The following is a 14,727-nucleotide window of genomic DNA, read 5'->3' on the forward strand; positions in this document are numbered from 1 at the left end:
AATAATATTACCAATATATACATTTCTTGATAAAGTTAAAAAAAATATTGTCTCTCTCTGCTATATTATGTTTTATATATTGCTGTGTCCTCCAAGCAGTAATAACTCAACAACTCAACAAACGAGATTCAGAAGACAAAATCCAAACCATGACATTCACAAAGAAAGTTACTCATACACTTATTTGAGCTTTTCCTAGCTTCAAGCCAAAGTGAAATGATGGATTTGATTCCCAGTGAGTTTTTATTGGGTAACAAAGCTTGTAAATTTCTTATAATATTTTAATCAAACCACATGACTTTATCACTTCATAATTTTGCTAGGGCATTCTCAGGATAGTACTCTGCTGTGAGAAAATCCGAACCTATTTTTTTTATGCTGTTCATTTGAAACCACCGTTAAGAAATCTACTAATATTTTATCTATACTGCACTCATACTCCATATTCTTTGATCGAAATGCTTTCATTAGAGGCAGAACTTCTTTTTCCTAATGGAAACAATCATGAACTATGCCACTAATCAAATGTAATAGTCTTGACTTAATGATTTATTTTGCAATTATGATGACAAATGTAATATTTCACAGTTACCTTTAACCTTTTTCTTAGTCTTCAAAACCTTTCATCACCTGACATAGTTCTGAAATGTGGAAACTTATTTGTATTCATAAAGATATGAATTCAAAGGGCATGCAAAATATGGCTTTGATAAACACTAGTTAGCTGCTAGGGGAAAAGAAGGATACTTTCATCTCGAGAAATATTGTACCTTGTCAGTTACATTAATATTAATGAGCTTAAAAAAACTCCACTAACCTGGAATTATAAATAATTATGTACTTTTCCATCAATATAAGGTAGCTACAGTAAAACCATATTAACATTACAGAAAGGCAAATATTGTTTAAAAATATAATGTTAGAACAAATGCTTTGTAAGCCTTTTCCTTTGAGAAAAATCTTTATTATAAAATTTAATTCCTATTATACAAATGCTAACTATGCAAAAGAAAAGATCACCTACTACAAGATCATCTACATATACAAGAAAAGATGGCCAGGCGCGGTGGCTCAAGCCTGTAATGCCCGCACTTTGGGAGGACGAGACAGGTGGATCACGAGGTCAGGAGATCGAGACCATCCTGGCAAACACTGTGAAACCCCGTCTCTACTAAAAAATACAAAATACTAGCCGGGTGTGGTGGCGGGCATCTGTAGTCGCAGCTACTCGGGAGGCTGAGGCAGGAGAATGGCGTAAACCCGGGAGACGGAGCTTGCAGTGAGCTGAGATCCAGCCACTGCACTCCAGCCTGGGCAACAGAGTGAGACTCCGTCTCAAAAAAAAAAAAAAAAAGAAAGAAAAAGAAAAGATTACCCCCATAAGACTATAAGACTATAGAAACACCTCTCAAACACATTTACTGCTGACAGCCGTTTAAAATAAATGCTTTAATAATAGTTTTCTCTATTGCCTTCCTTCATATATAAATATTAAATTTTTTTTTTTTTTTTTTTTTTTTTTTTGAGGCGGAGTCTCGCTCTGTCGCCCGGACTGGAGTGCAGTGGCCCGATCTCAGCTCACTGCAAGCTCCGCCTCCCGGGTTTGCGCCATTCTCCCGCCTCAGCCTCCCGAGTAGCTGGGACTACAGGCGCCCGCCACCTCGCCCGGCTAGTTTTTGTATTTTTAGTAGAGACGGGGTTTCACTGTGTTAGCCAGGATGGTCTCGATCTCCTGACCTCGTGATCCGCCCGTCTCGGCCTCCCAAAGTGCTGGGATTACAGGCTTGAGCCACCGCGCCCGGCCTAAATATTAAATTTTTATTCCACCAAATTATTTTTTTAATTTCTTTCTACATTTTTGACATTTAAAACAGTTATAATACAGAAATAAAATTCATAAAGTATTCTAATTATGTCCTTATATAATTCAGTTTTTACATCATCAGCCATTTATTTTCAGTTACAAAAAGAAATATTAGATGATTAAAATATGAGCATGGAATATACACAAACTAATGGTTGCTTAAAATTTTCCAATTGAGTTTCAATATATACTGACATTTTGAAGTCATTTAGAACCACATAGCTTTCAAGGTAGCCAATGAGTTGAGACCACAGTAATAATATAATGGGATTGACAGATAATGCAAATAAAGACGTAAGACTGGATTGCAAAATTGGTAAAATCCACTGATATAAATTTTATTTTTGTGGGTTCTTAAAAATAGGAATGCTTCAATACGACAGAAGGATCAATAGAAAAAAAAAAAAAACAATTTCACTAACAGATGTAATTGTATTCCATGCTATAAGCACATTTTTTGCAATAGGTAATTATACCACTTTATCTTCTCTGATAAAATTTATGTGAATTTTGAAAATAAATCTTTGCATGCAAATATTCCTAACAACTTATTAACTATATGTTAAAAATAAAAAATATCTTAAGAATACCTAGAAATTTGAATTCCAGAAAACAAAGGTTTTAATAATCTATCAATTACCTTTCTTGGATGCTTCAAAACTATCATAAAGGTTTATCTTCTGGGTATCATAGGTAAGGGTAGTATTGGGTAGCAATGTTCTGTTTCTGTTAATTGTATTCACAGCAAATCTGAATGCAAGTTCCTCAGCTCCCATTGGGCCAGATTCCACATATTCAAAAATACCACCTAGCAAAAAGAAAGAGAATAATCATCATTTTTACAAGAATAAACATAATTTTTATAAGATAAAGAAAATATCAGAAGTTTTCTGTACTTTTATATATTTGCATGTGCATTTGTGTGTGTGTGAGTGTGTGTGTGTGTATGAGAGGGACAAAGAGAGAGAGAGACAGAGAAAGAAAGAGAGACAGAGAGAGAGACAGAGAGACTTAAGTACATGGAGGTTGTGCTTACTTTATGAACTTTGGGATATTCTCTTTCAGCCACAGCCATATTGGTAAAATTGCCTTAGTATTGCTGCCAAAATTTAACATGATTTTGACTTTTTTTCTTTAGTTATTACTTATTTTAGGGCCTAGGTATAGATAGGTCTTGACTTAAGTACTGAAATTTATCCCCCCCAAATTTGTAAACAGTCCTAGAATAATCAGTCTTCTTCACTGATATATATTATAAAATTAAGCATAAAAAAAAATGTGTTAAATGTTGCCTCCATTCAGAAATCAAAATTCTTTTGCATAATTTTTTTTTTTTTTTTCTTTTTTGAGACAGAGTCTCTCAGTTGCCCAGGCTGGAGTGCAGAGGCGCATTCACAGCCCACTGCAGCCTTGACCTCCTTGGGTTCCAGTGATCCTCTCACCTCAGCCTCCCAAGTAGTCAAGACTACAGGCATGTGCCATAATGTCCAGCTAATTTTTGTATTTTTTGTATCCATAGTGAGGATTTCACTACGGTGCGCAGGCTAGTCTCAGACTCCTGGGCTCAAGCGGTCTGCCTGCCTTGGCCTCCCAAATTGTTGGGATTTACAGGAGTGAGCCGCTGTGCCTGGTGGCACAATTTTTATGGCATTTATTGTGTTAAAAGCCCAAATTATTTGCAAATTTCAGCATCTTACTTGTGAGAAAAGAGAGTGAGCATTTTGCTAGTTGTTTTATTCTAAGTCCCTTTTAAGAAGACACTTGACATTTATGAAGGATGCCTCTCCAAAACAACGCAACTCCTTTAATCAAAGAATAAAACTGTAGTATATAATTTTGGCCATAAAATATAGAGTATAATTTTAAAATATGTCCCTTCAATTTGTGACCTTCCACCAGATGTGTCTCATTCCAGTTTCCTCACTCTTGTCACAGCCTTCCTTCTCTCTAATATCACTGCTCTCTCATTAGCTGGGAGTGACCAAACTGAGGCTTTTGTCTCCATAAGAATCATTGTTGGTTTGGGGAATGAAATAAAAGGTGGAGCACCTGATTCCTAACCCCTCCAACCTCTGTCCTTAGGAAACTAGTACTTTAAAAATGCAGAACATTTATCTTTATTCCTTTCAAATTTCACACTATGTGCTCAGTACAGTCATTCATAAATTAGACTTTCTTGAATAAGCCTATTTATTCCACATCTAGCAATTCATGCCTCATCAAAGATATTTTGACAGATGAGTGTCAGGTGACTATACTATTAGCAAACTACCTATTATAAATTAGTAAGAAGTTGTAATGTTGTAACAATCCCTCAAACTATGAGGAGTTAGGACTCAGAAAGACTAGAGGGGTGAGGCAAATTTATATTCAGGAAGAAGAGAAAATATTATTATTTGATACCATATTCATTTGAAATATTTCTCTTATTCTGGATTTTAACCAATTTGATGGTGTAGTTACTAAAATAATCAACTTGTGAAATAGCACTCAATATATCTGAAGTCTTTAGTGACTTATGTTAAGCAAAAGGATAATAATTATATGTGTCTAATGAGTATAAAGAACCAACCTAGATTCCTTCTGTGTATGTGGAGAAGAACAGTGGTATTCTTCTTTACCCTTTACTCTTATATAAAACATTTATTTGGAGCTAGACTGGGGTTACATTCTGGCTTTGCCAATGCCTTCTGTATAATTTTGGGCAGTTGCTTAAAACCTCAGTCTGAGCTGCCTCATCTCTTAAAAAAAGAATGACAAGGAGGCTACTGCATAGAATTGTAATAAAGAATAAATGTTAGCACATACAAAACAGAGTGGCTATCACAGAGTAAGCGCTCAACAAGTTTTGAGGTCACAATGAATCTTCAAAGCCATCCAAAATAGCATTTATTTTACAGGAATTACCCCTTTGGTCACATAGCTATCAAGATCACATAGCTATCAAGTGATAGAGCCACCAGTAGAATCTACTCATGCCTGACTTCAAAACCCTTGCTTGTTCCACTACAAACTAGTAGTTTTCTGCAAAATTTCAGTCAGGCAATATACACAAAACTTCCTAAAATGTGAGGTAAGATGACTTAATAAGATATAACTAAAAATGTAAGATCTTACATATGAAACAAAAATATTTGACTAATTGTAAGGTACTTGTAAAGTTAAGTAGGAATAAAGAAGCAATTATAGAAATGCAAGCCTTAAGTGGTTTCTTATTGGCAAATAAAATAAAAAAACTGAATCTTCTTTTTTTTCAGTTCAAATGGTAGTTTCTATGTGATAACAGTATGCAATAAAGATATATTTTATAATATTAGATTAATATTTTACTCAATTATAATATTGCATCAACATTTGATGATAGTGAATTAAAACTTTCTTATTATCACTTTAAAATAAATAATTCAAATTCCACTTTTTTTTTTTTTTTTTTTTTTTTTTTTGAGATGGAGTCTCACTCTGTCACCCAGGCTGGAGTACAGTGGCATAATCTAGGCTCACTGTAACCTCCACCTCCCAGGTTCAAGCAATTCTCCAGCCTCGACCTGCCAAGTAGCTGGGATTATAGGCACCTGCCACCATGCCCAGCTAATTTTTGTGTTTTTAGTAGGGATAGGGTTTCATCATACTGGTCAGGCTAGTCTCGAACTCCTGACCTCAGGTGATCCACCCACCTCAGCCTCCCAAAGTACTGGGATTACAGGTGTGAGCCACCACGCCTGGCCTCAAATTCCACTTTAAGTTTACATATTTATCACCAGTTTGAATGTTTAAAGAATTTTTTTTTATTTCCTTAGGGTAACCCATGTTCTACCTTAAATTAAAAAATAATTAAATTTTATTAATCCAAAGCCAAAGTTTAAAATTTTGTATATAATAAACAAAAACATCCAGATAATGCAACCTTTTAAGACAAAATATAACCACCCAACAATGTTAATTCGAGAAAAGAGAGAAATCCTGAATAGCGTATTACCCCTGATATGTGGAAGGAGGTGAAAAAAATCTAGTAGAGAATTGGTTTCCAAATAAAGTTGGATTGGTGTTACAAACTGTTAAGGAGAAAGAACTTTTTAAATTCTATTTAAAAATTTGGAAAGTCTTACTATCATCCAACTTAGTATAATCACCATACTATATAGTATAAATGCAATTGATAATTATTTTTATTTAAAAATAATTTTTTAGAAAACAAAATAATGAGACTTTATTAAGATAAAAATCACAAATGAACAGCAAATGCTATATATAAGAGAAGGGAGTTTCACTAAAGTCAGGTAAAAGATAAAATGTCTACAATATCCACTTTTCTTTAATATTTATTTTCATTTCATAACATATAGAGATACAAATTTGTTTTGCCAAATATGTTTGACTATAATAATGAAAATACCAAAATTGAAAGAAGTTATCACCAAGAAGCCTCCACTAAAACAAATACTAACTAAACCAAGTTCTATAGGCAGATTATTGATCACAGAGGAAGCCACTACATTGCTTAAACATGTGAAGTATAAGAGAAAATACAAACACATGGGTGAATATCAATAAATTTGGACTACAAAAAGAAAGAATAGGAATGACTAATGAAGTTTATATTTAGGATTAAAGTGCATGGCAAGTATAACTTAAAAAAAGCAAAAAATGCACAAATAGAATTACAGTATTTTAATGTTTTAGCAGTATTTAGAGAAAGATAATATAATAACTGTTTGAACATAGTAATTCAAGAATGCATTTTGAATTCTAGGACAAAGACTAAACAACAAAATAGTATCTGATAAAAATTAATAGAGAAAAATAGATAAGTAGAATAAAACACAGCATCCATAAACAGTTTTCCATCTATATAGAAAACAATATTAAAGTGATAATGCTGCAGTTCTAATAAAAAGAGATTGTATTTTCAAGAAATATTTCTGGATCAAGTAGATAATTATATAAAAGTTATTTCAATCATACATTGAAATGTGACATTAAAATAATAAAGTTGTTACAAAAAGCTTAGCTAAGAAAAGTTTTTCTAAAAGAAAACAAAAAGTGATGCTCATAAAGGTAAAAATGTGACATATTAGACACTCTTTAAATTAAGAACTTCCTCATCAAAGACACACTCAACATACACACTCAACACAGACACACACATATGTGTATAGTGTGCCATAAACAAATGAGGACAAACACACACACACACACATATATATATATAAATATATGATATGTTCTTTATATCCTTTAAGTAGAATTAGTGGATTCACACATATATACACACATTTAGTGGATAGATTCACTTGTGTGTGTGTGTGAGAGAGAGAGAGACAGAGAGAGAGAGTGAGAAAGACTCCTCTCTTAAAAATCTACAAAAAAACAAAATGGCAGTCAAACCAATAGAAATATGAGTAGAAAATTTGAATAAGCATTCCCCAAAACATAAATTGAAATGGACAATGTACATATTTAAAAAAAGTGATCAATTTCATGGTATTCTGGAGAATGAAAACTTAGACCACAACACAAAACAATTGTATATACACCAGCATGGCTAAAAGGAAAAAGACTAATTGGCTCAATCTACATTGAAAGTTGAGTGTCAGCCGGGCGCGGTGGCTCAAGCCTGTAATCCCAGCACTTTGGGAGGCTGAGACGGGCGGATCACGAGGTCAGGAGATCGAGACCATCCTGGCTAACACGGTGAAACCCCGTCTCTACTAAAAATACAAAAAACTAGCTGGGCGAGGTGGCGGGCGCCTGTAGTCCCAGCTACTCGGGAGGCTGAGGCAGGAGAATGGCGTAAACCCGGGAGGTGGAGCTTGCAGTGAGCTGAGATCCGGCCACCGCACTCCAGCCCGGGTGACAGAGCAAGACTCCGTCTCAAAAAAAAAAAAAAAGAAAGTTGAGTGTCTGAATCTTCTACCACTGAAAATACATAAACTCTGTGACAGAAATTTCACTCTGGGATAGCTGATAAACAGAAATCCGTACATATGTTCATCAAAACACATCTGCAAGGACATTCATAACAGCATGGAAGACCTGCATCAATAAAGAACTACATGCAACAACATGAGATGAATCTCACAAAAACATGATTCAGTGAAAGAAGCTAAACACGAAAGAATACTGCTGTATGATTTCATTTTTCAAAAAGTTCAGAAAATGATAGTGGTGGGAATAGTGGTAAGAAGAGAGCATGATGTGCTTTTGAGATGCTGGTGATGATCTGTTTTTAATCTGAGTGCTTGGATACATATTACTAGAACTTTACTCGTATCGTGGGTGCACTTTACACAGATCATTCTTTAATAAAATTTTACTTTTATTTATTTATTTATTTATTTATTTATTCATTTTGAGACGGAGTCTCGCTCTGTCGCCCAGGCTGGAGTGTAGTGGCTGGATCCTGGCTCACTGCAAGCTCCGTCTCCCGGGTTCACGCCATTCTCCTGCCTCAGCCTCCCGAGTAGCTGGGACTACAGGCGCCCGCCACCTCACCCGGCTAGTTTTTTGTATTTTTTAGTAGAGACGGGGTTTCACCGTGTTAGCCAGGATGGTCTCGATCTCCTGAGCTTGTGATCCGCCCGTCTCGGCCTCCCAAAGTGCTGAGATTACAGGCTTGAGCCACCGTGCCCGGCCTAAAATTTTACTTTTAAAATACAATTGTATAAAAGTGCTAAGACCATTCTAAGTTTGATAACACAAGCAGTAAAAATATTACTAAATGTAGCTTCAATATTGGAAAAACAACTATGCATCAAACGTAACTAAAGACAAATATGAAAATATATGAAAGTATATTAATTAAATATAATACATTTAAAAAGAAAAATAATATATTCAATAAATAAAATAACTAGCTACTAAAAACATAACTCCAGTAGAAAAATTGACAAAGAGCATAAGTCGATAATATTCATAGATAACAAATGCAAATAACCACTAAATGTAAGAAAATGCTTAAAAATAGGAAAAGGGAAAGGTTAATTAAAACAAGGAGAAAGAATCTTTATGAATCAAATGTGTTGAAGTGTAAGAAAAAGCGCAGTTGAACAGAAAAATAAATCGACACAAACTTTATTGAAATCCTTTTTCAAATCTATCAAGCTTTAAAAATATCACATACTTGAATGCACTAATTCTACTTATAGGATATAACCTTAAGGAAAATGTCACTGATTTAGCTGCAAGGATGTTCACTTCTTTATTTATAAGAACACAATAATTCGAAATTTCCTAAGTATACAATGGTAAAAGACCTTTTACAGAAGCTATGGTAGATATAATAAAATACTATATATTTAGTTATGTTTAAATTATTCTATAGAAGGTATTTGATGACAAAATGCTTTACAAGTAGTTATAATATGCCCTTATGCATAACAATGTATTAATCTTGGTTCATTTTAGATGATAGGCATTTGATTAATTTTGAATTTCTGATTTTTTGCTTATTTGTATAATTTAAACAGCTAACAGTGGACATATGTCAATCTTGTTATTTAAAAAATGAATAAAATATTATTCAAAATGAAGCTAGAAATAGTAAAGAGTAGCAGAAAAACAGGACAGTAAAAGGAGAAAACAAAATTTCAGGGTGTTTGTGCCTTTGCTTCATTTATAATGAGAAAGACTTAACATATTTATATGCAGAGGGAAAGAACCAATAGGAAGAGAAAGCTAAAAGGTAGAAAAGAGAAGCCATTAGTGATGGAGTCAGGTGTCTCAGGAGCAAGAGAGGATCAAATCCAAAGCGTGGCAAACAGGCTAAGCCTAGGGGAGGAGGACACCTTATTCACTCCAGCAAGAAGCAATTATCTGTAATCTGCAGATGTGGAGATGGGCAGGAAATCAAGGGCATATATATTTTATGTATTTTCTTTATAAAGTGAAATATAAGGCTCTATATATTTGATTCTGTGAGGAAGAAATCAGCTGTTTTTTTATAATTTTAAAAGAACGCCTTTGATTTTAAAATTGCTATTACAAAATTGAATGGCAAATCATTTTTTCTACCTGTTCATGAACCTGCAAAAGGATAACTGTTTGCATGATTTTAAACAAGACATTTTTCTTTCCTATGACTCGAAAAAATAATATCCATTTTGCACTGGGAATCTTCTATAAAACTGTTTGTTCCTAGAATTATTCCTTTTATTATGAAGTGTCAGGATTGTATGTAGCATTTCATAAGCATGTGATCCATGAAGAGAGAATTGCTCTCCCAAGAGTTCATAAATCATGTTTGATGGATAAAATACATCTCAGAATAACAAAGGACACTTAAGACCTATATGATCTTAAAGAAGCATCTCAGTAATCAATAATTATGTGCTCTCTCTAGACTTACACCAAAATTCACCCAGTTTCACATTTTCAAGAATCTAGAGACTCCTATGTAGCTGTCATCTAATTCCTTATACTCTATACAACACAAGCAAAATGTACTGCTTTCTCATAGTTGCCTTGAACTTTTCAGGTTCCAAAAATCATCTAAGATAATCATTCTCACAGCTTTATCATTATTTTATTTCTTAATTCAGGAAGGGCCATCGTATCTCACATAACCTCTGTATCAAACCATAAAATGCCCGCAATTCTTTTTCCAAGGTTATATTAAAAGCTAACAGTTCTCAACACTATAAAAGGCTTGTTAAAAGAAAAAATAAAGAGAGGAGAATACCTTTCTTTTCAATGGGCGTAATTGCCCTCTTTTGTTTTGTAGATATAGGAAACCAAATGTCAAGGGATCCCTAGTTTACACAGAACACTCAGTGCTGAAACTTCGCATCACAGTCTCTGACTCACAAAAGAACATCACTACTCAAGACTTGAAATAAAAGATTTATTAGTCAACTGCTAAAGCCTAGTCAATGCCTTTCTCTTTTAAATCAATTTTAACTGCTACTGAGGAGTGTATGACTCATAAACCCATGACGGATGTACCAACCAACATCACATCTAACCTCTGAGACTTTTCAAATAAATCTTACTTTAAAGTGAGTACAATCTGTGTTTTATAGACTTTAATTTAATAAAGAAATTGATGTTCTAAATGGCACACCATCTGTTGTCCTCCCAAAAGATATGTTGATTTTCTCAATCAAATGTTATACTAATCTTATTTTCTGTGTAAACAATTGCAAAAGGTGTCCTCTCCATTTTAATTTTGTACAACTCATTATCTAAAGGACTAAATCATCAAGTTTCTTTAATTTTTATACAATATAATGCCAAAAGACAACGTTACATTGGCCTTTGGCTATTAAATGACATCCCCTGGATATTAAATGACATTAGGGAATTATTTTTTTCTCCTTAGGAAAAGTAATGATATAGTGGTTATATAAGAAAATATTCTGACTCTTAGGAGATAAAGTCTTTAGTTATGAAAGAAGTGTCATAAACACAAAACTGGAAAAATATTAGCAATTGTTTTATCAAAGTGCTTATGAGTGTTTATTATAATATTATTTGAACTTTTCTGTATGTTTAAAAATTCAAAATAAAAATTTGGGAGTAAAAGAAAATGGACAAGAAGAAATAAAACCCCAATACTCATTTTGTTCTTAATGCATGTTTCTAACAGACCTCTCAAAATGACCATTACATTAACCTGCAAATATTTACATGTACTATGCACTAAAATTGCACTATTATCCTGAATGCAAAAGATGGAGTCTAAGAAAAATACAATCAATAAATCATCTGGTCTATCCATCATTCAGATACATAGATTGCCTTTATTACTACACATTGGCCTCCAGGAATGACAAACTTATCATCTGAAGCAGTCCCTCACCTCTCTGGAGAGCTCCAGTACAAAGGTCTCCCATATTTTCATCCATCATCTATTTTTCTAAAGTTTTTAATCATACCTTTTTATTGGGATACATTTAAGCCCAACTTTCACATGATTATCTTCCAGAAACAGATTTCATCTTCCTACTGCATTTTTTTTTTTTTTAATTATACTTTAAGTTCTAGGGTACATGTGCATAACGTGCAGGTTTGTTACATATGTATATTTGTGCCATGTTGGTGTGCTGCACCCATCAACTCGTCAGCACCCATCAATTCATCATTTATATCATGTACAACTCCCCAATGCAATCCCTCCCCCCTCCCCCCTCCCCATGATAGGCCCCAGTGTGTGATGTTCCCCTTCCCGAGTCCAAGTGATCTCATTGTTCAGTTCCCACCTATGAGTGAGAACATGCGGTGTTTGGTTTTCTCTTCTTGTGATACTTTGCTAAGAATGATGGTTTCCAGCTGCATCCATGTCCCTACAAAGGACGCAAACTCATCCTTTTTTATGGCTGCATAGTATTCCATGCTGTATATGTGCCACATTTTCTTGATCCAGTCTGTCACTGATGGACATTTGGGTTGATTCCAAGTCTTTGCTATTGTGAATAGTGCTGCAATAAACATACGTGTGCATGTGTCTTTGTAGTAGAATAATTTATAATCCTTTGGGTATATACCCAGTAGTGGGATGGCTGGGTCATATGGTATTTCTAGTTCCAGATCCTTGAGGAATTGCCATACTGTTTTCCATAATGGTTGAACTAGTTTACAATCCCACCACAGTGTAAAAGTGTTCCTATTTCTCCACATCCTCTCCAACAACTGTTGTTTCCTGATTTTTTAATGATTGCCATTCTAACTGATGTGAGATGGTATCTCATTGTGGTTTTGATTTGCATTTCTCTGATGGCGAGTGATGATGAGCATTTTTTCATGTGTCTGTTGACTGTATGAATGTCTTCTTTTGAGAAATGTCTGTTCATATCCTTTGCCCACTTTTTCATGGGGTTGTTTGTTTTTTTCTTTTATATTTGTTTGAGTTCTTTGTAGATTCTGGATATTAGCCCTTTGTCAGATGAGTAGATTGCAAAAATTTTCTCCCATTCTGTAGGTGGCCTGTTCACTCTGATAGTAGTTTCTTTTGCTGTGCAGAAGCTCTTTAGTTTAATGAGATCCCATTTGTCAATTTTGGCTTTTGCTGCCGTTGCTTTTGGTGTTTTAGACATGAAGTCCTTGCCCATGCCTATGTCCTGAATGGTACTACCTAGATTTTCTTCTAGGGTTTTTATGGTATTAGGTCTAACATTTAAGTCTCTAATCCATCTTGAATTAATCTTCGTATAAGGAGTAAGGAAAGGATCCAGTTTCAGCTTTCTACTTATGGCTAGCCAATTTTCCCAGCACCATTTATTAAATAGGGAATCCTTTCCCCCTTTCTTGTTTCTCTCAGGTTTGTCAAAGATCAGATGGCTGTAGATGTGTGGTATTATTTCTGAGGACTCTGTTCTGTTCCATTGGTCTATATCTCTGTTTTGGTACCAGTACCATGCTGTTTTGGTTACTGTAGCCTTGTAGTATAGTTTGAAGTCAGGTAGTGTGACGCCTCCAGCTTTGTCCTTTTGACTTAGGATTGTCTTGGCAATGCGGGCTCTTTTTTGGTTCCATATGAACTTTAAAGCAGATTTTTTCCAATTCTGTGAAGAAACTCATTGGTAGCTTGATGGGGATGGCATTGAATCTGTAAATAACCTTGGGCAGTATGGCCATTTTCACGATATTGATTCTTCCTATCCATGAGCATGGTATGTTCTTCCATTTGTTTGTGTCCTCTTTGATTTCACTGAGCAGTGGTTTGTAGTTCTCCTTGAAGAGGTCCTTTACATCCCTTGTAAGTTGGATTCCTAGGTATTTTATTCTCTTTGAAGCAATTGTGAATGGAAGTTCATTCATGATTTGGCTCTCTGCTTGTCTGTTACTGGTGTATAAGAATGCTTGTGATTTTTGCACATTAATTTTGTATCCTGAGACTTTGCTGAAGTTGCTTATCAGCTTAAGGAGATTTTGGGCTGAGCCGATGGGGTTTTCTAAATGTACAATCATGTCATCTGCAAACAGGGACAATTTGACTTCTTCTTTTCCTAACTGAATACCCTTGATTTCTTTCTCTTGCCTGATTGCCCTAGTCAGAACTTCCAACACTATGTTGAATAGGAGTGGTGAGAGAGGGCATCCCTGTCTTGTACCAGTTTTCAAAGGGAATTTTTCCAGTTTTTGCCCATTCAGTATGATATTAGCTGTGGGTTTGTCATAAATAGCTCTTATTATTTTGAGGTACGTTCCATCAATATCGAATTTATTGAGCGTTTTTAGCATGAAGGGCTGTTGAATTTTGTCAAAAGCCTTTTCTGCATCTATTGAGATAATCATGTGGTTCTTGACTTTGGTTCTGTTTATATGCTGGATTATGTTTATTGATTTGCGAATGTTGAACCAGCCTTGCATCCCAGGGATAAAGCCCACTTGATCATGGTGGATAAGCTTTTGGATGTGCTGCTGAATCCGGTTTGCCAGTATTTTATTGATGATTTTTGCATCGATGTTCATCAGGGATATTGGTCTAAAATTCTCTTTTTTTGTTGTGTCTCTGCCAGGCTTTGGTATCAGGATGATGTTGGCCTCATAAAATGAGTTAGGGAGGATTCCCTCTTTTTCTAGTGATTGGAATAGTTTCAGAAGGAATGGTACCAGCTCCTCCTTGTACCTCTGGTAGAATTCAGCTGTGAATCCATCTGGTCCTGGACTTTTTTTGGTGGGTAGGCTATTAATTGTTGCCTCAATTTCAGAGCCTGCTATTGGTCTATTCAGGGATTCAACTTCTTCCTGGTTTAGTCTTGGGAGAGTGTAAGTGTCCAGGAAATTATCCATTTCTTCTAGATTTTCTAGTTGATTTGCGTAGAGGTGTTTATAGTATTCTCTGATGGTAGTTTGTATTTCTGTGGGGTCGGTGGTGATATCCCCTTTATCATTTTTTATTGCATCTATTTGATTCCTCTCTCTTT

General features: G+C 34.8%; 1 protein-coding gene across 6 annotated transcripts in view; it reads right to left on the bottom strand.

Annotated features, from left to right (window-relative positions):
- Positions 1-14,727, bottom strand: part of GRIK2 (glutamate ionotropic receptor kainate type subunit 2) — a 744,221-nt gene that overhangs the window by 499,131 nt on the left and 230,363 nt on the right. For 5 of the 6 annotated variants that reach the window (XM_030929512.1, XM_030929513.1, XM_030929514.1 and 2 more), the window contains exon 2: positions 2,505-2,672. In XM_030929512.1, coding sequence (XP_030785372.1) covers positions 2,505-2,672 — 168 coding nt within the window. Of the gene's footprint in view, positions 1-2,504; positions 2,673-4,436; positions 4,550-14,727 lie in introns of those variants that run through there. The other variant, XM_010389419.2, reaches the window with a different exon arrangement.

Source organism: Rhinopithecus roxellana, chromosome 4 (genome assembly GCF_007565055.1).
Source record: "Rhinopithecus roxellana isolate Shanxi Qingling chromosome 4, ASM756505v1, whole genome shotgun sequence".
NCBI lineage: Eukaryota > Metazoa > Chordata > Mammalia > Primates > Cercopithecidae > Rhinopithecus > Rhinopithecus roxellana.